At 52.4% G+C, this 25,260-nt stretch overlaps 1 protein-coding gene across 2 annotated transcripts; it reads left to right on the plus strand.

Moving 5' to 3' along the window:
- The first annotated feature begins 1,020 nt into the window (after window positions 1-1,020).
- Vsx2 (visual system homeobox 2) lies at window positions 1,021-24,959 on the plus strand. Of its 2 annotated transcripts, none has more exons than XM_028877927.2 (5): window positions 1,021-1,483; window positions 2,741-2,825; window positions 7,385-7,508; window positions 21,835-22,015; window positions 22,708-24,959. In XM_028877927.2, exons 1-5 carry the CDS (start codon window positions 1,114-1,116, stop codon window positions 23,088-23,090), a joined length of 1,143 nt encoding a protein of 380 aa, XP_028733760.1. In that variant the 5' UTR covers window positions 1,021-1,113; the 3' UTR covers window positions 23,091-24,959. The 2 variants fall into 2 exon arrangements, with proteins under 2 accessions (XP_028733760.1, XP_028733765.1); XM_028877932.2 differs by having other exon boundaries at window positions 22,765-24,959.
- Window positions 24,960-25,260: the final 301 nt, after the last annotated feature.

A 25,260-nucleotide genomic window follows, 5' to 3' on the forward strand; every position in this document is an offset into this window, starting at 1 on the left:
TTGGGTTTGCTGCAGAACTCCAAGCTTTTGACTCAGAGCTGCTAACTGAGTGACTGGAAGACCAAATAAATACGATCTTTGAGTGAAGCCGGGCACACTTCAGAATACAGAGTTGGTCAAGTGAGCCCCAGGTAAAATCCTGTCCCTCAGGAGGACCAGGCAGGAGAACAGCGCGTTTGATAACAAGCTGGACTCTAGAGAGAGGTTCTGTCTTGGAAAACCCAGGAGGAAATGGAAAGAAAGGTTGGGCGAGGAGGCGAGCTAGGGAGAAAGGGGAGGGGAGAAGCCCCCGTATTTATTGTCAAAGAAAATCCTGGCTGTTCCTCTTTCCCCCTACGGCCTGATCCTGTTCCTGCCGCCTCTAAGGTGGCCCAGCTTTCTGAGCAGCTCTTCTGTGCTGGGGAGACAAGTCCTCACCCACCCATCACCCTCTCCACGCTGAAGCCAGTTCCAGTTACCCCCCCCCCATTCCCACCACACAGTTCAGGGCCCTCCAGCCTTTCTTGTCCCATGTCTGAGTCTATTTGAGCCTCCTGAGGTAAAGGGAGGGAGGTCTCCTAACCTCTAGCCTCTATCTGCAGCCCATCCTACCGTCTCCCCAACCCCACACCAGGGATCTGTCCCAGCGAACCCCGGGACTGGTCCCAGGCAGGTTATACAACTCAAAGCCCCCCATCCACCATGCCTCCTGGAACAACCTCAAATCTAGCTGTTTCACCTCCGCCCCAACACACACACACACACACACACACACACACACACACACACACACACACACACACACCCGGGATCCAGGAGATCCAGCCCAAGGGCAGGCCCCTGCACAGCCCACCACACTTGGGCCTGCAGCGCCCTGGCCCCTTGGTGCCGGCGGCGACGGGAGCTGCCAGCTTTTTGGAATTCCTAATCGCTCCTGGCCCCGGTGATTGGCTGTTCAGCTCTGACCCCACTTGGGCAGCCGCCTGGTTGGATAAAAAGGGAATCTCCTTGGGGCTCCAGAGCATTAGACACCGGAGGGGACACCTGGGACCAACTTCGCGAAGCGGGCAGCCTGGCGGGGGGGTTGGGGGAGCAAAAGACCCGCGGCCTCAGCCCCTCCAAAGAAACCGGGAGATGACGGGGAAAACGGGGGAAGCGCTGAGCAAGCCCAAATCCGAGACAGTGGCCAAGAGTACCTCGGGGGGCGCCCCGGCCAGGTGCACAGGGTTCGGCATCCAGGAGATCCTAGGCTTGAACAAGGAGCCTCCCAGCTCCCACCCGCGGGCTGCCCTCGACGGCCTGGCCCCCGGGCACTTGCTGGCTGCGCGCTCGGTGCTCAGCCCGGCGGGAGTGGGCGGCATGGGGCTGCTGGGGCCCGGGGGACTTCCCGGCTTCTACGCGCAGCCCACCTTTCTGGAAGTGCTGTCCGATCCGCAGAGCGTCCACTTGCAGCCACTAGGCAGAGCGTCGGGGCCGCTGGACACCAGCCAGACGGCCAGCTCGGGTAGGTGAGGGCAAGGCTGCTCGCCTGCCACACTGCTTGGGAAAGCCGCAGCCCGGCCTGCGCCGTCGGTTCTCGCCAGCCGGCCGCGACCTCCCCCGGGAGGAAAAGTTCGCACAGGCCAACGGATCTCAGCCCAGGCCTAGAGTCAGAGGGCCCCGGGCCAGCGACCCGGACTCAAGAGGGTTTTCAGATTCAGCTTTTCCAAGCCCTGCTCAGTTCTTGCGAACTAGTGTCTGGCCCCGCTCATCCCATCTCTGGGTTGGGGGTCCTACTGGCTGGCAGGCTCCGGGTGGCTGAGTCCTTGTTGCATCATCTCCTAAGGAGCTAGCTGGAGGGCCCCAGCTCTCTGCTCCACGGTGCCCTGGCCTTGGGCAGGACCTGCGGCTCCTGAAGCCTGATGTTGCTGGCGGGACAGGAAAGAGAAGCCAGCCCTGGCTCTTGCCCCTGTGTCCAAAGTTGTCCCCCATTTTCCTCCCCTCTTCTCCGTTCCAAACCTCTGTATTGCTTAGCTGAGGTTCGATTTCCTTTGCCCCTACGAACTGGGAAAATAAAGCCACATCGGCGGCCAAAGGGCATCCAACAGATCCAACCAAAGCGCCTCCTGGATTGGATCCTGATTTTTTCTCTGGATCAGGGACCCTGGATGAGTTCCCCCTCGCCCTTTCAGGGCCACTTTCCTGGCGGTGTGTTCTAGCTCACCGGCTCTCAGTAATTCCCTAGATTTTTCGTGCCATTGTTTATTATGTATTAAGTGTAGAAGGAGAATGCAAAGTGGTTCGTCGCAGACTCTCTGAACTCGATGAGAAAAACATTTTGTGGGTGCCACGAAGGAGGCAGCGAACCTGCAGTCTCCAGACCTTTCCAGAGTCCCAGCTCCGCTCCAACAAGCCTCCATTCCTTGGGTCAACTTTTCGACCTGGGACTTGCACTTGACAGGGCAGAGCTAAGAGTACCAACCCGGGTCCCTAAATCCTCAGTGCCTACCTCATTCTCCCACGTCCCTGCCTGCCAGCGCGCCTGGGCCTTGGTCTTTATTGCAACGAATTTTTTTTAAAATCTCTGGTTTCAGAAGCAGACCCGGGGAGGGTCAGCCTGGGCTAAGGGATGGGGACGGTCGCCCAGGCCCCGGAGGGCTTGCTGGAGACCACAGGCCCGCGCCGCTCGCCCAGGCTGCAGAAGGTGGGGTCCTCACCTTATTTTGCGGCTCTGCGGAGCGCACTCCCCATTCCGCCTCCTGCCTCTCCGCTCGCTTTTCAGATTCCGAAGATGTTTCCTCCAGCGACCGAAAAATGTCCAAATCGGCTTTAAACCAGACCAAGAAACGCAAGAAGCGGCGACACAGGTAAGGGCCGCACAGTTCTTTCCTGCTCCCATCCCCAGCTTCCTTTTCCCCGGCCGGGTCACCCAGATTTTGTTCTCTGCGATCGCAGATGTGAGGGCCCGGGCTGCACCAAAGACACCTGCGTGGTTCGCCGGAGCCTGCCTCGGGGCAGCCCTGGCACCCGCTGAGGGTGACTGAGCGTCAGCCCGGGCAGCCGCACCTTTTCTGCTTTCTCCATGCGCTGGAGAAAGGAAAGACCAGCTGGGACCAGATCTGTGCTGGAGAGGCGTCGGCGGCCCCAGATCCCTGCACTGACCCGGTCTGAGAGCCCCAGACCCGGTGGAGAGCAGATAGACACCCACCTCCCGCTGGAGCCGAGTCCGTGCAAGCTCGGCCCTGGGCGCCCGGTTCCTCCTACACTGGCCCCGTCTCGTCAACTCTCCAGTTTTCTATTGCGATCGTTCCCCTTCAGACTCCAGTGACCGCTGCACGGATGGCCCTTTGCTTTCGGCCTCTGCTCGTTTGTGCTATTGAGCAGGGTCGCTACCCTCCCGTGAGCCTCAATTTCCTAGTCTGGAAGATGGGGAAGAAAGCGAACGATCTGGTTCCACCTGCGGAGACCGGAGTGGGGTGGACTGCATTGGTGTACATTCTAAGGAGAGTTGGTCAGCTCATGGGGATCCATGCATTCTTCTGGCCTCCTGGGGCACCACGTGCACGTACTAATAAGCAGACACATACGCATATTTTTAGTGTGAAACAAAATGTCTTTAAATAGACGCTGTGAGTCCAAAGTTAAAAATTCAATGGGTCTATCCTAAGAAGTATGCTCCCTCCTCCACCACCCCCACCCCATCCCCGGAGGGGAGGGGTGTCCGACTCTCGCTCATTTCAGCATCAACACTAATTCGTTCCTGGTAGAAATCCTCAGGCGATTTTTTAAGCTAGGGCAGGCCAGAGAGACAACAAACAAACAAAAAACCTGAGTTTCTGGGAGCGCGGTTCCCAGGTCTCTGTCCCTGCACTCCCTAGCCGACAGGTTTCTTCACTTTTCTCTCTGTCCTAACCCAAGAGGGGAGGCCCCAGGGACAGTTAGTTCCCCGCTGCCGCTCTCTCTGGCCTGTGGTCCCATCGCAACCTCTTTTCCCTCCCGAATTTGGTCTCAGTCTCTGCATCCTCTCCCCTGCCGCCCCGCTCCGTGCTTCTCTGCGCCTTGAATTGCCCTAGCCTCCTCCACCCCCAAAGGTCATCACTGACTCTCTTTCCTGACCTCGGAACAGGTTTTGGCTTAAGGGAAAGTGAACTTCAGCTCGGGTCTCAGGGGGAACCTCCTTTCATTCTCCTCGGGCAGCTGGGGGGGCTTTAGTTCAATTCGTTTTATTCTTTTCGTAAATTTGTATTTGTTACTATTATGTGTGCATGTAATGGGGGTGGTGTGGGTGACGGTGAGGGGACTCATTTACGCCATGGAAACGTACCTGGTGGTCGGTCTGAGGACAACTCGGTGGAGTTGATTCTCTCCACCTTTTTGTGGGTTCCGGGGAATCTACCCATGTCTCTAAGGTTGGGCTGCAAGTGCCTTTCCTTTAATGTTTAGACATTTTTACCAGCCCAGTTTATTTTAAACGGAAAAAAATTATTAGTCCAGTCACTGGTCGTTTTGAAAATCCATCCAACAAATATTAATTAAAACATTACCTATGGGATGCGGCAGACCCCAAAGGAATCTTCCGTGCTGGGATAAGGTCAACGTGGTGTGGTGGTGTGTGGTGGTGGTTCTGCTCTTATCCTAGGCTTGGAGAGCCCTGGAAAGAGCATTCCCTAAACTCTGGCAGTGATGGAAAGGACGTCTCACTTTGCTGTCCACATAGAAACAAGCAAGGTGGCCCGCACTCTAAGTCCGTACCTAAAGTCCCTCGTTCCCATCTGATAGAGAAACATTTGGGGTTTGGGTGGGTTGGGAGCCAGGTAGAACAGGTCACCAACATCAGAGACTAGCTGCCCTGGGTGTCTGTCTTTTTCTGGCGTATGAAGGTAGCAGATAATCGGAAAAAAGAATGGGGGGGGTGGTTGGGAGGGGCATAGAAAACAAAGCATATTCCCTGAGCTTCATTCAGTCTTTGGGGATTTTGAGAAAGAGTCCCTGGAGCCCTGCGACGAGAATTGGCTTCAGGAAACAAACCAGTTTCAGCAGAACTGGGGGAGGAGGTGGGTAGACCAGGGATGCAGCGCAGTGGTGACCCACCTCCGGGATTTTGTTCTTGGGGAAACTGCAGATCCTCTTGCAAGAGACCCTGGGCTCTACCTCAGTCAGGAGCAGAGTTGGCGGTCTCTGGGTGGGGGAAGGGACCCTCCTGAAGAGTATGTGCTTATCAATAGGAAGACCAGCTCTGAGGCAGGAATGAGAGAGGCTTGAGGGATTTAAGGGTTGCGTCTGTCTGTCTGTCTGCCTGCCTGTCTTTCCTTCTTCCTTAGTTTTTAGTTTGTTTTGTTTTGTTTTGTCTTCTTGCAATGTAGTCCTGACTGGCCTGAACTATGTTGATCAAGCTGGCCTTGATCTCACTGTTCCTCCCGCCCCGTCCTCCAATGGCAGGAGCACAGGGCAGGTCCCTACTACACTTGCATTTTGTTTCGAATGGGACTCTTCTAAGTACAGAAAGGCCCTTAAAAACTCTAAATCATTCACAGTCAGCTCCCTTCCTGGACTTTGGCCAGGCCATACCAGTGTTCCTCAGTGTCCCTGGTTTTAAAAGGGACTTGCATATTTTGATTGCTTATTTTGATGATCTGTTCAAAAGATCTCCAGCAAGTCAAGAGAGAGAAACAGAGAGCTGCAGATCTTCAAAATCTTGAAGAATTAACTTTTTTCTTTCTTTTTCTTCTTTGCTTGTTTTGTTTTGAGACAGGATCTCACTGTGTAGTTCTGGCTAGCCTGATGTACACTGGACTGGCCTCTAACTAACAGAAATCTGCCTGCTTCTGCCTCTGTACTAGGATTAAAAGCATCACTACCACACCCAGCCTATGAATTAACGTTCTGTGCACATAAGAATTCCATATATTGCCACCAAGAGACTAGACAAAATAATTTAAAAGCAAACTAGTCATTTTTAATAAAGAGCACACCCCCCCCCCCGTATAATATCCCTGGATATACTGAAGTCCATATTAGCTCAAGGAAGGGGGCTTATGTGTGCATTTTTTCTATGCACTGGAGAGGGGAGGGCACAGTAGGGAGACTCTACAAATAAACCCTGTGCTGGCCCCAGGGTCCAAATCTCAGAGGATCAAGAAGGGACATCCCCCTTTGTAAAAGTTCTGTTTGTAGAAACCTGTTGTCTATGAGGGTGTAAAATAAAGACCAGGTAAATGCAACGAATATAAAATCTGTGGAAAGAGTTTGCAGCTGTCGGTGGGTGGTTCCTAGGTTCCTAGGTTACTCTAAACGGAGGGTTATGAAGGTCTTAGTATTGGAGGCTTGTTATTTGCCCATTTTCCTGGGGTGAGAAAATGTAGCTTTTGTCAGCTTTTTGTTGTTGGTTTTTTTGTTGGTTTGTTTGGTTTGGTTTGGTCTGGGTTTTTTGTTTTTTGTTTTGTTTTGTTTTTGAGACAAGGTCTCTCTATACAGGCTGTCCTGAAACTCACTCTGTAGACCAGGCTGGCCTTGAACTCACTCCTGCCTCTGTCTCCTGAGTGCTGGGATTAACGGTTCATCATCTCTTAAAATGGGTCAGTGGGAACCATTCTGGGGGTAGGAGAGGGGATGGTACATCCTGGCACTTACCTGTGAGCAATTGACCCTGTGTGGTGGGTCTGGGTAGTAGCGGTGCTCTGCACAGGTGGAGAGGGCATGGGTGGGATGGGGAGGGAGGAGGGAGAGGTCAGAGGTGTGTGAGACACTGTTCTCACTGGACAAACTATCCAAGTGAAGCTGCTTTTAGCCTTTAAAGAGAATCTTTACATTTGTCTGGTGGGGAGGAGCTCAGGATGCAGGTCCAGTGGACCAAGGCTTTATTCATCTGATGAGACCTCCTCTTTGGCTTGTGGGAGAGGAAGAATGACTTTCAATATTTAATATTCTGGAATTTTCTTCTTTTTTTGTATTTTTTGTTTGTTTGTTTGTTTGTTTGAGCCTGTCCTGGATCTCGCTCTGTAGACCAGGCTGGCCTCGAACTCACAGAGATCCACCTGGCTCTGCCTCCTGAGGGCTGGGATTAAAGGCGTGCGCCACCACCACCTTAGAATTTTCTTCTTAACGCACTTTTCCCCCAGAGTGTTTCCAGAAAGATTCTGAATGAAATGTCACCGAAGCTAAAGTAATGTGTGCCCATGACCAGGATGATGTGGGACCTCTGCCCTGGATAGAGAAGAGGCTAGAGGGTCAGTGTGTGTGTGTGTGTGTGTGTGTGTGTGTGTGTGTGAGAGAGAGAGAGAGAGAGAGAGAGAGAGAGAGAGAGAGAGAGAGAGAGAGAGAGAGAAGGTGATTGTGACCAAGGCACAGGAGAGAGATATCCTGCCTTCTCCAGGGCAGGCAGGCTCTTTCAGTACCAGGGTTCTGAGTTCTGATCTTGCTCCCTCAGGACAATCTTTACTTCCTACCAGCTAGAGGAGCTGGAGAAGGCATTCAATGAAGCCCACTACCCAGATGTCTATGCCCGGGAGATGCTGGCCATGAAAACGGAGCTGCCAGAAGACAGGATACAGGTAACAGTGGCTAGCCCCTCCAGCTGCCTGGAGACGCCTGGAGACGTCTATATCCCCAGGGGCAGGTACCCATCCTCACACGTCTATGCCCTTCCCTGGGGGAAGGACCATTTGCCAATCACCCTGTCCTCAGTAAAAACCATTGAGTCAAGTCTATTAAGCAGACAGGTATTTGCTGAATACCTACCACGTAAGTGAACTAGAGGTGGACAAGACACTTGCTAGATAAGTCTTGCCTGCTCTTCTAAAATGTAGGCTTCCTGGGCTGGGGATATAGTTCAGTGGTGGCGTGCTTTGCCTAGTTTGAGTGAGGTCTTGGGTTCTATTCCCAGTAAAAACCAAATCAAACCCCAAATCCAAACGAACAAAATGCAGATGGTACATTGTAGAGACCGTGAGGAGGCCTTATAATGAGAAAGAGCGTTGATAGGGGTAGGGTCTTCCCGAGCGAGCCTATTATAGCAACGTGGCTCTCTCTCTCTCTCTCTCTCTCTCTTCTCTCTTCCTTTTGGTTTTTTGAGACAGGGTTTCTCTGTGTAGCTTTGCACCTTTCCTGGATCTCTCTCTGTAGACCAGGCTGGCCTCGAACTCACAAAGATCCGCCTGGCTCTGCCTCCCGAGTGCTGGGATTAAAGGCGTGTGTCACCGCCGCCCGGCAGCACATGGCTCTTTTAAGACCAGAGGAAGGACCAGGTGGCTGAGAGAGGAAGCTGGCTTTTGCCTCTAACCCTAGCCGGCTTCTCCTCCTCTCCCTTCCCCTTCACTTCCTATTCCTGGCCACTGCATCCAGCTGCAGCTCTGTGTTCCCCTCATGACGGGGCAGCTGTTCCCACGTGCAGCTCCTGTTCAGTGCTTCTTCCTGGACTGGCCCAGACCCCCAGAACGTGACTGGGTACACATACCCTCTAGTGGGACTCACCAAGCCCCTCCTCCTCCCCTGGGTGGTTGTGTGGCATAACCAGCCACGTTTCTAGATTGGTGTGCCCAGCCCAGAAACCCCAGGGTATAGGAACATCTTGAGGCCAGAGAATTGAGTGGGATGGGTGGAGTATCTCCAGAACTGATTCCAGGTACATCTTAGCCTTAAATGAAAGCTACTCCAGGCAGGCCTGGAGAGTGGATTCCTGCTGCTACAGAACTGGTGGGGAGGGGGACATGGATGTTGGGACGTGTGGAGATCAGGTCCTGACTTCCTGATGCTGTTGCCTGCCCAGCATCTGCCTCTCTGTCTCCACTGGAGGTTCTTTCTGTCAGCAGGTGCTTGGTGGAGGGGAGCATCCCAGATGTGCTAGAGAAGGAAGCAGGGGTTATGGGTTGTTCCGACTAGAGAACCAGAGAATGAAAATGAGCCGGGCAGTGGTGGCGCACGCCTTTAATCCCAGCACTCGGGAGGCAGAGCCAGGCGGATCTCTGTGAGTTCGAGGCCAGCCTGGTCTACAGAGCGAGATCCAGGAAAGGCGCAAAACTACACAGAGAAACCCTGTCTCGGAGAGAGAGAGAGAGAGAGAGAGAGAGAGAGAGAGAGAGAGAGAGAGGGATTTCCTTTCACTAGAAATCAATTCAGAATTTCAGCTCCAGGCTTTAGACATGGACACGAACAATAAGCTCAATTATCCATAAGCAGCTTATGCTTATCTGTGGAGACCTGGGAATGTTGATTCTCACCCAGTTGAGTTCTGGTGGGGGAGATCTGGGTGGGTGTTGCCTCTGGACTGTGTGTGTGTGTGTGTGCACACACACACACGTGCATGGGGTGGCGGTGTACCCTGTAAACCGAGGCCTGGTTTGCCTAGTCCTCTCCTTCCGGCCTTCATTAGCATCAGGCTGGCCATTCCGGGCGGCTTGGAGGCCATTGCTGACAGGTCCAGGTCTGCACGGCTCTTTAGTGAGAAGGAGCCGCGGTCTCTCTAGTGGGCTGTCTAATCTCTGTTGAGCCGCGGTGTGGTGGGCAGGGCTGTGGGAAGCCGGAACCTCCCCTGTAACTGCCCTGTAAATTTTCCCAGCAGGCCCAGGCTAGTTCATTAAGTCACCTGGAGGTTGTCTGTTGGGAGGGGTTCAAAGTCACCATAGCCAGCACGGGGAGGGGTGGGGAGTAGAGAGCCTACCTGACTGACTATGCATGGGTGGATAGAGGAGAGATGAGACCAGAGTCTTGCCAATCTTCTGGGCACCACATAGCTAAGTGCTGCCCCCTACAGGAATTTGTGAGTGATTAAGTAGTCTTGCCCCCCAACTTAACCCAGTGGTTTAGGAAAGGTCTTGATGTGTATTGGTAACAAACCTAGGTATTTCAGAGAGGTTGTCATGTGCCAAGGGTGTGTACGGGCAAAGCAAGGTGAGGCAGGGGCTGGTGGCACTGATTCCAGAGCCAGAGCCCTGGGCTCGCAGCCAGGCGTCTCCTCCCAGAGTCTCCCTGTACTCGTGGGATTAGGGTGCACATACCCCACGCCTTGCACAGATCCAACAGGCTGAATGTGAACAGAGTTCAGAGCCGTGAGGGACATGTGTCCCTGCTCACTCAGAGTCAGCTCCGCTCTCATGAAACCTTGGTGACAAGTGGCAGGGTAGAGACCAGTGGCTTCCCACTTTTCCCAGAGAACTGGGAAATGACAGTCGACAGCTTCCTGTGCTCCATAGCTAAGCTATTGTAAGGCTGGAACGTGGGTCTGAAAACGCACCCTCTGCCTTGGGCTTCTTGGGTTTGAAGAAGCTGAGCCCAAATCTGGAAGAACGAAGGAGATTTGAGTTCAGCAGTGGGGTCCGGGCATGCTGACAGGTGGAACTAAGGTATGTGAAGATGGGTTGCTAGCACTTGAGTACAGCCTGCTCCAACATTGAGTCAGCAGTAGGCTGTGTGTGTGTGTGTGTGTGTGTGTGTGAGAGAGAGAGAGAGAGAGAGACAGAGAGAGACAGAGAGAGAGAGAGAGAGAGAGAAGAGAGAGAGAGAGAGACAGAGAGAGAGAGAGAGACAGAGAGAGAGAGAGAGACAGAGAGACAGAGAGACAGAGAGACAGAGAGAGAGATGAGTCCTTAGAATCAGGGGTTTACAGGTCAAATGGAACAATGATTGGTTTTGGTTTTGGTGATGGTGGTGGCGTGGAGTAGCCGGAACAGGAACAGCGCTGTCAGGATCACTGGCTGTCACCAGGCTCTAGGCTGCCAGGCTAAGGAGAGTTTAACAGCCCTAAGCAGACGGTTGGGAAGCTGAGCCCCTGCTCACGGTGTAGCTGAGGCTTCCCGCCTAGTCTAAGGACAACCCACAGCACACACGTGACAGCTAGGCACACCTACTTCCTTTTTTTGTTTCACTATCAGCAAAGTCACAGGCCGAGCCTCATACGACTCGTTCGTAAAAATAACATTTCCCCAAATTCTACCTTGCTGAAGGTGTTGCGATCTGGGGCCTTTACTGAGTACTCACCACTGCCCTCGGCGGTCAGTGCCTGGCACTTCATCCTTCAGCACCAGATGAGTCTGGTGTTGATTTCATACCCATTTTCTGGATGAAGAAACTGAGGGGCTGAAAGGTCAAGTTGATAAGAGGCTAGGATTCAGAGCCCAGTTTTACTGCTATCCCATGAGATGACATGACACTCTCTGTTCAAACTGTAACTAGGGTAAAAGGCCGTGAGTGAGCCAGGCCTCCGTGGGCCGCTCTGGGCTGGGGATGTAGTGATGTGGGGCACACTGGGGATAGAAAAGGTTCTAAGTCACCACAACAGACTTGTCTACACGGTTCTCTTTATGTATCAAATTTAGAATATATGTTCTGGAAGCCTCTTCAAGATGTCAGTCCTGGGGAAGGGGAAATGGATTTCCAGATTGATTTTATTTTCTCTGAGGTCACAGGTTACTAGCACTATAAGAGAGGGCTATATACATGGCTTTTGGGGTCTTTGTTTTTGGTTTTGGTGCTAGGGACGGAACCTAGGGCCATGCCCGTGTTTGGCAAGCGTATTACCATTGAGCTTCACAGATCCCTGGCCCTGTGGGTTTTTTTCAGATTGGTCTTTAATTTTTCTTATGTGTTTAACTGTATGCACAGTGTCTGCGGAAGCCAAAGAGGGCATCGGATCCCCTGGAACTGGAGTTACAGGCAGTTATGAGCCACCACGTGGGTGCTGGGAACTGAACCTGGGTCCTCCGCAAGAGCAGCCGGTCCTCTTAGCCACTGAGCCAACTCTCCAGCCCCCTTTGGCCCTCTTTTAAAATACACAATTTTTCTTCTTTAAAATCTAATTTTTATTTTCAGTTTTTGTGTGTGTCTGAGTGTGCTTGTGGTATAGATGCGTGTGGGGTGTGGTGCATGTGCTTAGGCGTGTTCCCAGAGACCAGAGGGGAAGGTTAGGTGGCCCATCCTACCACCCGCTCCATGTCTTATTTCCTCCAGACAGGGGCTTTCCCTGAATTTGGAGCTAGACTGGCAACCAACCAGCCTCAGCAATCCTCCTGCCTCAACCTCCCAAGTGCTAGGATTATAGGCAAGTGCTGTACCAGTTCTGGCTTTATTCTCTTAATTGATTACTCTGTTATTGTTTAACAAAAGATACCTTGTTAGCGAAAAGCAAATATGCAAAATGGATGGATACAGTCTCACACTGCTCTTAGCAACTCCTATGTGGGAAAGGTGAGTATGGATTACCTGGCTAGCATTATTCCATTTGGCATTATTATTATTATTATTATTTTTATTATGTTTTTGGACCTGGTCTTGCTATGTAGCCCAAGCTGGCCTGGAACGTGAAATCCTCTCGCCTCCCCTCCTTAGTGCTGGGGATATTAGGGATGTATCACCATATCCAACTAACACTTCTAACATTCCCTTGACTGGAGACCACTTTAGAGCAGGCATGGTTGAAGCTAAGCACGGTGGCCTGTCTGTGATCCCAGCATTTGGGAGGTTAAGCCAGGAGGAGCTGGAGTTTCATCACAGCCTGGATTCCATTGTCAAGGCCAGCCTTGGAAACACAGTGAGACTGTTCACCCCATCCTCGAAGTTCTATTCCAGAAGTTCAAGGTAGCTGTCCTGATGGGAAAGAATTTGTAGGATCCTGGCTTGGAATGCTTATTAGTGCTTCTTTTATGTATACAAGTGTTTTGCCTGCATGTAGGTCTGTGCGCCATGTGTGCCTGGTGCCCCCGGAGGTCATAGAGGGCATTGGATCCCCTGGAACTGGAGTGACAGACGGTTATGAGCCACCACGTGGACGCTGGGAACTGAACCCAGGTCTTCTATAAGAACAACCAATGCTCTTAACTATGGAGTCATGTCTCCATTTCCTTGTTTATTATTATTATTATTTTACAGTGCTGGGAATTGAACTCAGGGCCTTGTGCATTCACAGACACCTTTTTAGAATACCCTTGTGGCACCCCTATGCCCACCAATCCAGATCGAATTGGTCTGGAGTAGAGCCTTGGCGTCTGTGTTTCAAATCTCTCCGGGTGGTGGCTTCTGTGCGCAGCTGGTGTAAGAACACCAAGTCTTGGACGTAGGATAGGACTGTAAGAGGGTTAAAGGACGTGGAAGGTAGTGTAAGGGTGGAAGGGTGGAGAAGGAAAGAATGTGTCCTGGTAGACAGAAAGACGCTGCTTTAGGAGTTCTAGAAATGTGGGCCGAGCTGCCCCCTAGTGGCCATCAAAGGCCATGACAAGCTTGATCTTGGAGCCTTACGCTGGATGGCATGGAAGAAGTCTGCTGAAATATGGTGTCACAAGTTTACGTGCACTGAGCAGGCTGAGGTAGAAAAATTGCTGTAAGAGAGGATGACTACCAGGAGTTACAGCCCATCCATGGCTACACTCTACATCTCAAAAAGCCCCCCAAAATCAAGATGTGGTGCCACACACCTTAATTCCAGGGCTCAGAAGAGAGGCAGGTGGATCTCTGGGAGTTCCAGGCCGGCGTGGTCTACATAGGAGGTTTCAGGTCAGCCATATATACTGAGACTCTGTTTCAAAGAAGAAAAAAAAAAGCCAGGCATTGTGGCACACGCCTTTAATCCCAGCACTCAGGAGACAGAGGCAGGCAGATTTCTGTGAGTTCGAGGCCAGTCTGGTCTACAGAGCGAGTTCCAGGACAGCCAGGACTGTTACACAGAGAAATCTTGTCTTGAAAACAAAACAAAAAATAAAGCAGGATTGTTTGAAGCCAGCCTGGGCTACATAGCAAGAACTTGTCTCAAAAAAAAAAAAAAAAAAAAAAAAAAAAAGCAAAAACTTGCAGGGTGTGGTAGCTCATGCCCGTAATGGCAGCATTTGGTACAAAGAGACAGAAGGATCAGGAGTTCAAGGTTACCCTCAGCTTCCTGGGGAGTTCAAGGCCACCCTGAGCTACCAGAGTGCCATCTAAAACAAACCAAACAAAAGGCAAAGTCTGGGTAACAAGGTGACAAATATTGGAACAGCGTCTATCCTGCAAAATGTCACCTTTAGAGGGGTGATCCTGGGAGGAGCCCTGGGCATGTTGTCCTGTGGGGATACTGGGGTTGGGCCGCAGGTGGGACCTATGTGAGGAGTTAGGAGGACAGGAGTCCTGGGGAGTCCTGGGGAGTCCTGGGGCGCAGCTCCAGCTGCTGGTACTGATCTCTTAGGAAGTGGGAGAAAGACTTGCTAGAGCTGCAAGGTGGCCTGTTTGCTGTGTGCCCTGAAGCCGCAGAGCAGCCCTCCGGTGAGGAGGCCGTCCTTGGGCTGTTCACCTGGGAGGCACAGGTGCCCTCTGCCGGCTGGAGAGACAACTACACCAGCTGCTGACAGCTGGAACCCACCTGAACGCGGGCTGGGCTTCTTGAGACTGCTGGGCACCTCCTCTGAGGGGATGTGCACCTGGAAACCCAGGCTCCTTCCCAAAGCCCCAAAGCCTCCCTGCTAGCCTTTGCGGAGGACTCCAAACCTGGTGGCCATTTGTGTCACTTTGAGACCTTTGTCAGGCTCTCTGTACGACCGGCCTCTTCTCCTGGGACCAGATTTCCACAATAGAGGGGCTATTTTTTTTTTTTAGGAAGTAGAATCAGGAAACTCCAGGAATTCTTGGGGATTCTCAGAACCAAGAGTCAGATAGAAAGGGGCTGCCATGACCTCTGCAGGGTGGGAAGCAGGAGGAGGGCCCCCCTTTCTGTGACCCTAAAGCTGGTGCCGGAAAGAGGCCTCCTCACGTAGCACTGTGGTCCACAGACTCCATCAAGTGTCGGGCTGGTTCCTTCGAGTTCTTGCTACATGCCAGGCATTCCCCCCATGCTATTTTATTTAATGTTCCCCGACAATCTTGCCAGTGGATGGTAACAGGGCATTTGAGAAGCAGGAAGCTCTCGGGGGTGAGTGGATGTGCCTTGGTCTCGGCGGCAGCCGCAGACGGAGCAGCGATCTCTAATGTAGACACATTGAGATGTAGACACATCCGCAGCAGCTCTGGGCAGGACAGGCTTTGTAGGACCGCTGCCATTTGAGCCTGGGCTATCGAGTTTCAGCGTGATCTGCTAGGATCTTCAGACGCTACAGGGAAACTAGAGGCTGTCTGTATTCAAACATGGAAGCCGAGCCTGGAGATGGCTCAGCAGCTAAGAGCCTTTGCTTCATTAAAGAAGAAAGGAAACCTTAGGGTTGGCATGCGGCTTGATGATGAAGCGTGTGGAAGGCGCAGGTTCCGTCCCGAGGTGGGGCAGGGAGATTATCACCCGGAAGTTAGTTAGCTCTCCCCTCTCTGCCTTCGATTGCACTCACTGTCTTCTGTAAGTCCAGCTTTGCTAACGGACAAGTGTAGGGGGTCAGAGGGACAGGTGACGCTGCCATTGATTAACCTGCGCTTTAGGCAGACTCCCATTGATTTCCTGTGATATAATAATAGCCAGCAATTATCTAGCACCGTCTGTATGACAGCATCTGATTTTAGGCACTTTCACTAATTTTATTTAATCTTCAAATGAGCCTGAAATGTAGGCACAAGGGCCCTTCATTATCCAAGGGGCGTTAGTTCTAGCCTTTCTCCTCGGGAATGCTTAAGTCCCCAATATAGAGTGACAGAGATGGTGATGTCTAGTCCGTGTTAGCCGTTGGCTTCTGTTATTACCAGGGCAAAAAAAAAAAAAAAGCAAGAATCTGTACATAATGTGTGTACATCCTCATGTCTGCTTTCAATCATCTGTTAATTATAATATCTACTTGATGTAAATTCTATGTAAATAGTTGTTGCACTGTATTGTTTTGGAGAAAACAGCACACACTCAAAGTACCAGGTGGGCTAGGGAGATGGCCCAGTGGATAAAGTGTCAGTGGTGGGAATAAATGTGAGTTCTGATCCCCAGGACCCATGTAAAGAGCCTGGTGTGGGGCGTGCCCCTGCGATCCCAGTTTTGAGAGGTGGAGACAGGATTGCATAGAGTTCGTTGGCCAGCCAGTCTAGCCAGTCATTGATCTCCAGGCTCAGTGACAGACCCTGTCTCAAAAAACAAGGTAGAGTGCAGTCAAGGAAGGCAGCTAACACCAACCTCTTGACCTCCCACGTGTCCATACATGAGTGCTTGCACATGCACGCAGTTCACAGACCACACACACACACACACACACACACACACACACACACACACCTGTACGTGTTTGTCCGTGGTTGTTGAGCCCACTGACGTGGACACAGAAGGCCGATTGCAGTTTTTGTTTGGCGAACCTGAGATTACACGGCACCGCTCAGCTTCAACTGTTTTTGGCTGAGATCAAGGGCAGTGATTTTTAAAAGATTTTAAATTAATTTGTGTGGGTGGGTGTTTTGCCTCCATGCACGTACGTCTGTGCACCACATGTGGTCCTGGTGTGCACAGAGGCCAGAAGAGGGTTCTGGATCTCCTGAAGTTATAGACAGTTATGAGCCATCACGTGGGTGTTGGGACTAGAACCCGGGTCCCCTGGAAAAGCCAGGCAGTGCTTTTAACCTCTGAGCCATGTCTCCAGCCCCAAGTGTAGTGACTTTTAAGCTCTGCATGCATGCTGCTTGCTCCCATCAAGACAAGAGACGGAAAGCTATGAACAAAGCTCACTAATCCCTTATCCGCTTCCCTCCAAGGCAATTTTCATTTTGATGCCAAATGCCCTAAAACAAAATCATTTTGGCTGTCCAGGTTTCCTCCGTAAATTGGAGCCACATCTGGTCTTTGCAGAGAGCCAGGCACTCCAGGAACTCATAACTGAGGGTCCAGGTTCGAGCTACCAGCTGGCAGCATGCTCCCCTGGGAGAGAGTGTCATGGGCAAAAGCTGGTCTCCACACTAGTGATTCATTTGCCAGAGGAGAACCAGGGAAGGGGGTTCTGCTTATGAGCCCAGAAGGGACCCGCAAGCCTGTACCCCTTCTTTAGTTCCAACGTGTTCTTCCTACCTGACAACCCTGCCCCACCTCCAGCACTTCTGGACCAGCTAGGGGATACACCTGCCATGGAGGACAGCCAGGAGTGTTTTGTTATCTGCACATTCCACAATGCCTTCTCCAGAATCCCTCAATCCAAACTGTGCTGAAAATGGAAGGTCTTTAATGATTTTAGCATCAAAACTCACTTAGTGGCAAAAGCAGACCAGACCTTGTGTAGTTTACATGTCTCTTAGTGTGGGTGAGTTTGGCTGCAGAAACTGAGGCTGGTGGATACGATTATGTGGTGCTCAGGGAGCAGAGTGGCATTAACATGTGCTATATGTATCCTTCCTTCCTTCTTCTCGAGTTTTCAAGCAAGGTCTTATTTGACCCAGGCTGGTCTTACACTTCCTCTGTAACCGAGTCTGGCCTTGAACTCCTCATCTGTTTGCCTCTACCTCCCAAGTGCTGGGATTACAGGTCTGTGCCCTCATGACCGGCTACATATACTTTCTTCAAGGATTGTTTTTATTTCTGTGTGTGCCGGTGCCTGGATAGGCTGCAAAAGAGCATTGGTTACCTCTGTAGCTAGAATATAGGAGGTTGTGAGCCATCTAATGTGGGTGCTGCTGAGAACTGAACTCAGGTCCTCTGAAGGGGCACATGCTCTTTAACTACTACTAATCACCTCTCCAGTCCAGGCTACATATAGTTTCTAAAATCCCAGATATTCTCTGGCTGCAGGGATTCTGTTTAAGGACTTATGACCTCAATGACTTTCAAAGGTTCTGCTGGACTGGCCACCTCCTGGCCTGGGGGCATATGGCTTGTCTCCATTCATATTTTTGCTGAGTGGGATCTGTCACCATCTGTTATACACTGTCTGGTCTGAGGGGGTCGAGGAAACAGGAAGTCACTTATACTTGCATACAGGTTAATCCTTTTAGATTTTGCCTCTGTCGGAAGAAGGAAGCCTGGAACAAATGGGTACTTTGTAGACAGGGACCAAGCGTGTATAGATGGGAGATGAAACAAGAGGAGCCGCAGAAAAAACTCATACCAGATAGGGCAGACACCCTGGAAAACAGGCAGGCAGCCTTGGGGAGTTCCTAAACACAGAGTGAGGCCAAGGCAGGACAAGCAGGCCATCTTCATGGTTCCTAACTCTGATGCACAGAGGCCAGCCATCTAGACAGGGTTACACCTGCGTGTACAGCTGCACACCAAAGAGGGTGCCAGATCTCACTGTAGACAGTTGTGAGCCACCTTGTGGTTGCTGGGAATTGAACTCAGGGCCTCTGGAAGAATTGCCAGTGCTCTTAACCTCCAGCCCCTAGTGGCCATCGTTTTATATGAACTCTTTCCCCCTGAGCTCCCCAAAGCGTTGGGGTACCAGGAGGAGGTCTTGTATCTTTGCTCGCCGGATCTAAACAGGAACTACAGATTCCAACAGGTGGTGTGTGGCAAAGGTGTGTTCTCTGGCTGGTGCGGCCATCCAGGAAGAGTCCAGCAGTGGCGCTCTAAAGCTTTTGGTCACTGCGAGGGCGGGGGAAAATCACAGCTTCTGAGGCAGTGATGTTGTCATTTTGATTTTACCTCTATTTATTTATTTTTGAGAGAGTATCACCGTGTAGCCATGGCTGGCCTAGAACTCACTCTGTAGACTGGAACGGCCTCAAACTCACCGAGATCCACCTGCCGCTTTCTCCCCAGGGCTGGGATTAAAGGTGTGCACCACTGCATCCGGCCCTTTCCTGTTTCTAGAGTCTCCTGATTATTTGCAAAGGAAGAGGTCCCCAAACATGGCTATATGGGTTAACTTAAGGTGGTGTGAAACGTGAGGGCTTTCCCAGGGGGAAGAGAGCATCCCTGTGGCTCACCTAACTGGATGGGTAGTACCAGGAGCGCCCCCTGCTGGCTGTGGCCGGCCCTATACCGGACTATGCGGCTAGGGGACGATCCGCGCTCTCTGCGCCACCTGGCGGCGAAGTCGGGAAACGCCAGTGAGCGCGGCCTCGCGGAGCCCCGCGTCCGAGCCTTGGCTCCCAGCTGCCCAGGCAGCAAAAGGGTTAAGCTGTCAGCGGCGCGAAGTTAAACAGGTGTCAAAGGCGCCCCATATATCTGCAGATTGAAATCAAATTCTTTGCCGTATAAAAAGATAAATTACCCAGGCGCTGCCGCGCGTCCCACTCATCACGCCAGCGCCAGACGGCAAGCAATTTTTTTTTTTAATGTGCTAACGACCTAATCAAGCAATCAAGTCGGAGAAGATTGCAGAGTGACCCGGGCAGCCATCTGCCGGCGAGCCCCGCATTCATTTCCGCGCCCCCGCACCGGGCGGGGGCCGGGGAGGGAGCTGCGGAAGGGAAGAGGGGGAAAAAATCCTAAACAAATTAACACCCAATTTTCCCCGTCTAATTAGTTAAATGAGAAGTGTTTGGGGTCCCCCGGGGAGGGGGAGCCGCTCACGGTGCGGCGATCACTGCCTCCCCAGCATTAATTAGTGCGGGTCAATGCCGTGGCTCCCGGGAGAGAAGCCGCTTTAATTTCCCGTGATATTTCAGTGCCTGAGGCCCATCGATTCAAACTGAAATTAACTTATTTTTCAATCAGCCCAGGGCTGCCCCTGGGGGTGACTCTTCTTTTGCCGCCTCCTGAATAGAGCAGGAGCAATTTTTCATCAAAAGCTGATACCTTGGCCGCCCAGGGCGGGGGAGGGGTCCGCAGGGAAGGGCGGGGGCGCCAGAGTGGATGGAAAGCGCCCGCAGGGAAGCTGGTTTTCTGCTCCCTGTTTCTTACCCTGCGGTCAAATTGGGACCAGAGGTGCCTGGGGCCTTCCAGGACCACCAGTTTCCCAGAGAGCATCCAAGGACAAGGGTAGCGAAACTCCGGGTTCTGTCAGCAGCTGGTCTCAGGAGGGCTGCTGGGGGAGATGGAGACATCCTGGTCCCCTGAATGTGTGGATTTCCTCCTGGAAGCTGCAGTGGGATTGGGGATGTAGTTCAGTGACAGAGTGCTTGCCTAGCATGGGCAAGCCCTGGGTTCCACCCCCAGCCCTGCAGATGATGGTGATGATGATGGTGATGGTGATGGTGATGGTGATGCTGCTGCTGCTGCTGCAGACGCCCCCAGTGTTATTCATATTCAGCCCATACCAATCAACTCTGGGGCCAAATATTCCATCTCTAGGATGACACCTACCCATCCCTCTGCTGGGTCCCTACTCTTCCCTGCCCTAATGCTCTAGAGAACGTCAGGTTCCTTACCTGACCCGAGAATGTCACCCACCTTTCCAAAATCCCATTCAAAGTTAGGCCTGAAATCAAAGTGATGGGCAGCAAAGTATGTGGGAGGCTACGGTGGCTCAGCGGGGAGAGGTCAGGAAAATATGGCAGATGAGTGCTGAGTCTGCTGCCAGACCGCAGACACGCGGGCGGTGGGGCCTCCAAATGGACCCACTCTTCTGGGCTCCACAGACTCACACTCTTGTACTCTCCCCAGATGGTGGCAGATAACAGGGCTAGGGAATGTGCTCTTAAAAAAAAAAAGAAAATCTGCAGAACTGTTATACAGAGAAACCCTGTCTCAAAAAAAAAAAAAAAAAAACAACTTAATTCATTTAATGTGTATGGGTGTTTTGCCTGTGTGTACCTCCATGTACTTCTTGTGTGCCTGGTACCTGCAAAGGCCAGAATAGGGTGTCAGACCCCTAGAACTGGAGTTACAGAAGGCTGTGAACTCATGTGGGTGCTGGGAATCAAACCTGGGGCCTCTGGAAGAAAAGCCAGTGTTCCTGGAATTAGTCTTTTTGCAAACCAGAGGGTCTGTTACAGGCATGGCCTGTGATTGGACAGCTATGAATGTCACCCAACACAAAACTGTGAACCTAATTAAAATATGATAAGGTTTAGGCTGCAGACGAATTTCTAAACAGTCTTATTGAATAAGAAACACAGAGCCAAATACAGAGGTAAAGCCCAAGAGATCAGAGCAAGATCCATGACTCCCTTTAGCTTGCCACTCACTGCTGTTGCTTCCCCTGAGAGAGAGACCTTCTTCCTGTGTGACTCGTGTTTTTATTGCTTCCCTGTTCTGCCTTCTCATTGCTCTAAGCCCAGCCACATGATTTCCTTGTCACTGCCTGTCTATACAGACCTCCTGGTCTCTATGGTTGGTACTGGGATTAAAGACCCAAGGGTCACCACGCTTGGCTGTGTCCTTGACCACACAGAGACTCTGCCTGCCATGTGATCGGATTAAGGGCATGGGCTACCACTGCCTGACTGCTGTTCCTGGCTCGTTATGACTTCTGATCTCCAGGCAAACTTTATTTATTAACATTCAAATCAAATCACATTTCAGCGCAGTTAAAATATCACCACATTAGGCTTTTCGGGGGAGAGGCTCATTGAGACAGAGTTTCTCTGTGTAGCCTTGGCTGTCCTGGAACTCATTCTGTAGATCAGCCTGGCCTTGAACTCACAGAGATCCACCTGCCTGTGCCTCTTGCATGCTAGGATTAAAGGCACACATCAACACTGCCTGGGCTGGCTTTTATATTTTTATTTAAATTGGATTGTGTGGTACTCGAGCCAGAACTTCATAGATGAGACCACATCCTGCTTCGATGTCAGGAGGCAAGACATATCTGTACACTGCAGGTGTGAGCGTCCCCTCTTAAGATCCTTCACATTCGCGTGGACATCGTAGCTGCAAACTGAGGACCATTACTGGATGCTGCCCACCTGCAGGGCCTTGTCTGGAAGTGTTCCAAGCCGATCTCCCCAGAACGGCTTTGATTTAAAACAACAAATGGGTCTATTTTGCCCATGGTCATCTCAAGTCTTAATGTCGCCCTCACCGAGTCGGAGATACCTCGGGGACTCCGTGGGATAGGGGAGCCGGGCGAAGAACCCCCTGAGGCAGACAGGGGTCAGGGCCTTGGGCCTGGAGTTCCTCAGAGCACAGCTCTGACCATTGCTCTGCACTGCCAGGTGTGGTTCCAGAACCGCAGAGCCAAGTGGAGGAAGAGGGAGAAGTGTTGGGGCCGGAGCAGCGTCATGGCTGAGTACGGGCTCTACGGGGCCATGGTGCGGCACTCCATCCCCCTGCCGGAGTCCATCCTCAAGTCTGCCAAGGATGGCATCATGGACTCCTGTGCCCCGTGGCTACTGGGTAAGAGCCCGCGCCCTCCTTGGGGCCCTGCCCCGGTGGTGAGGAGAGCGGGGCCCCCTGGGGGCGGGAACTGAGCACTGGGTAGGGAGACAGTGGACCAATGGGAGAGAGGTCTTCCAAGCAGATGATCCCATCTTTCCGGGGCCATCCTTTGCACCTACGTCCCGGGTGTCCAGACTCCCATTCTGGAGTCACTGGCTTCTTTTGTCCCATGAGGAGGATGTGGCCTTTTCCCCGAGTCTGTACTCCTTTCTCCCTGACTGAAAATGGACTTACAGTGAACGAAATATCTCCCTTCGTGGGTTAAGGGGACTCCTATGTCCCTTGGGCCGCCTCTCTAGTTCTGCCCAAGAACTTCTTTGCCCCAAACCTCTCCATCTGCCAGCTCTCAACTACCATCTAGGCATCAGCTTGTCTTGGGGGTCCTAAAACCTGGAATCCTATGACAAAGGGGTAGGGGAGATGCCTTGAAGGGACAGGACAGGTTGGGGGTGTCCTCAAGCCTGAGGGTCTGGTGGAGAGGACTCTGCTGAAGGCTGGTCCCCAGCTGGTGGCCTGAAATTCTACCTACCCCCAGCAGGCCCCCTCCCACCCCAGACCTTGGTCCAGGTGTGGGACTTGACTGTGGAATGTGAAGAACGGCTCTCTGCTCCTCCTTAATTCTGGCCTCTCTCTATCTTTGCCGTTTTCAGTTCAAGATGGCTTTCCCAGACGCTTTTCTAAACCCGAATACCAACAATTCTTTTTAGGGATGCACAAAAAGTCGCTGGAGGCAGCAGCTGAGTCGGGAAGGAAGCCTGAGGTGGACCGGCAGACGCTGCCCAAGCTTGACAAGATGGAGCAGGAGGAACGGGCCCCGGATGCCCAGGCAGCCATCTCCCAGGAGGAACTGAGGGAGAACAGCATTGCGGCCCTCCGAGCCAAAGCTCAGGAGCACAGCACCAAGGTCCTGGGGACTGTATCGGGGTCCGACGGCCCGGCCAGGAACCCTGAGAAGCCAGAAGAGGAGGAAGCCATGGACGAAGACAGGCCAGCAGAGAAGCCCAGCCCACCACAGCTGGAGGACATGGCTTAGGTCGAGAGGAGCTGGCTCTGGCACGCTGAGACTCTGCTCCTCTCGGGGCCTGTGGTGCAGGGAATCCTCTCCGAGGCCAGGCCAGGCCTGGCTTCTCCTCGCTACACCACAGGCCCTTGATTACCCCATCAACTCTAGACACGGGCCGGTTCTGGCCACAGCTTTGGACCATGCTGAGACATCCTGGACCGGCTCCTGACTTCATCTTCCTCTTGCTCATCCTCACAGCCTGCCTCTGGAGCCTTCTCGCCACCCCAACATCAAGGTCCTGCCGCCACTCCATCCTTCCTTGGTGACTCTTGGTTGTCCAAGCCTACCCCTCACTCTCTGTTCCCTCCAGTCTCCCTTTGCAGCTCTCGTCCCTCAGGAACTCCACCAGCCCATGCCCGAAGCCTGTTGCTGCAAGCCCACGGCCATGGCCTGACACAGCTGTGACCCGGACCTGCACACCAGCCCTGGTGTCCCGAGCCCCCCAGGACTCGGCAGGTCCGTTCCCTCTCCATCCGTTCCTTCTCCTCGCAGGCCTGGACCTGGGGTTCTGCTGTGTGAATATTGTTGCTCTGCTGGTCCATGGGTCACCTCTGCATCGTCTGCCCTCCCCACTGATGGCCGGATGCCAGACTAAACAGGGCAAAGTCTCAGACTGGGGTTCCCCCTCCGCGCCGCCCCATGCCATGCTGTGGCCCATCCTCAGGCCCTTGCTCACACCCAGCCTGCCCTATAGGTTCCTCCTTTGCAGAAGTGGGCAACACCACAGGCATCGGTGTACAGGCCCTACACCCTGAGGGAGGGGACACTTCTCACCAACGCTGTGGCTCACTGTACTGCTGTGGAGTTCAAACCCTCACCCAGAGCTCTGGCACCCCCCCCCCCGGGCCTGGGTTTCCGAAGCGTTCTGACTCTTCTGCCCATGACGTCCACCTGCTGTTTAAGGCTCCCTTCTGCTACAGCATCTTACAGACCAGTGGTCTTTAACCTTCCTAGTGCTGTGCCCCTTCAACACAGTCCCTCGTGTGGTGGTGACCCCCCCAACCATAAAGTGATTGTGTTGCCACATCCGAACTGTCATGAACGGTAATGTAAATATCTGATATGCGACATCAGGGTGGGGCCGTGACCCACAGGTTGAGAACCTGTTGTAAGCCTGCCGGTTCACATGTGCCTGCTTTGGAGGAACATGGCGCAGCTTGAAAGCCACAGACCCGGCTTCACCTTGACCTAGGCATTCCTAAAAGGCCAAACCTGAAGCGGGCCTGGGCTAGGCATATGCATCAAGGGTGTGTGATCAGGAAGGTGGAGGGGGAAACTCAAAGGAAAGCAAGGCAGGCGGCCGGTGAAAACCTACACCAAGATGCAGGCACTCAAGCTTCAGGCCAGCTGTGTGCCCAGGAGCGTGGCCATAGGTGAGGAGCCATGCTGGACTGGGGGACTCCTGCCTGCAGAGGAGGAGAGCTGTCCACACTGATGGCCTCTCGGCAGACGTCCCTCTCCCGTCTTCATATTGGTCACAGGGCACACAGCCTTACGGAGTCCTCCGCTCCTGGATTCCCAGGCCGACCACAAGACCCCCTTCACCCTGTGAAGTTTGGCACCCCAGCCACCTGGGCCGGGGCTGCTTCACGAGGAAGGCCAGAGACACTGAGTGGCGATTTTAAATCTGTTTTGACGGTTGGTTTCTTCTTCATAGAACGTTCCTGCTCCCAAGTTCTTGTCTTCTTGACCGGGTTGAGATGCTAGATTCCAGCCTAACTGATGTAAATAATGTACATAGCGTGGAAAGGAAGAAACCGGATATTGAGGTGTTTGAAACACTGAACTGTCATAACTTTTAGGTATTAAAAGCATAATTTCTGTGCTGTTTTCTGTAAAGACACGAGCAAGAATAAAATTCATGCAAAGAGTGCTGGAAACGGACCCAGGAGCCCTCTCCAGGCGGGCCAGTTGCTTGTGTGTGTTGAGAGGTGTCATGAAAAGCGAATCCATGCTGGGCGGTGGTGGCGCACGCCTTTAATCCCAGCACTCGGGAGGCAGAAGGAGGTGGATCTCTGTGAGTTCGAGGCCAGCCTGGGCTACAGAGTGAGATCTAGGACAGGCACTAAAACTACACAGAGAAACCCTGTCTCAAAAAACCAAAAAAAAAAAAAAAAAAAAAAAATAAATACAATTACCA

The sequence above is a fragment of the Peromyscus leucopus genome, chromosome 14 (genome assembly GCF_004664715.2).
Source record: "Peromyscus leucopus breed LL Stock chromosome 14, UCI_PerLeu_2.1, whole genome shotgun sequence".
NCBI classification, from domain to species: domain Eukaryota; kingdom Metazoa; phylum Chordata; class Mammalia; order Rodentia; family Cricetidae; genus Peromyscus; species Peromyscus leucopus.

Excerpts from the sequence above, each read along its gene's own strand:
- Vsx2 (XM_028877927.2), top strand. The coding sequence starts at position 1,114 with ATGACGGGGAAAACGGGGGAAGCGCTGAGCAAGCCCAAATCCGAGACA. Across the intron at positions 7,509-21,834 it reads TGCCAGAAGACAGGATACAG|GTGTGGTTCCAGAACCGCAG; the intron begins GTAACAGTGGCT and ends CTGCACTGCCAG. Across the intron at positions 22,016-22,707 it reads CTGTGCCCCGTGGCTACTGG|TTCAAGATGGCTTTCCCAGA; the intron begins GTAAGAGCCCGC and ends TGCCGTTTTCAG.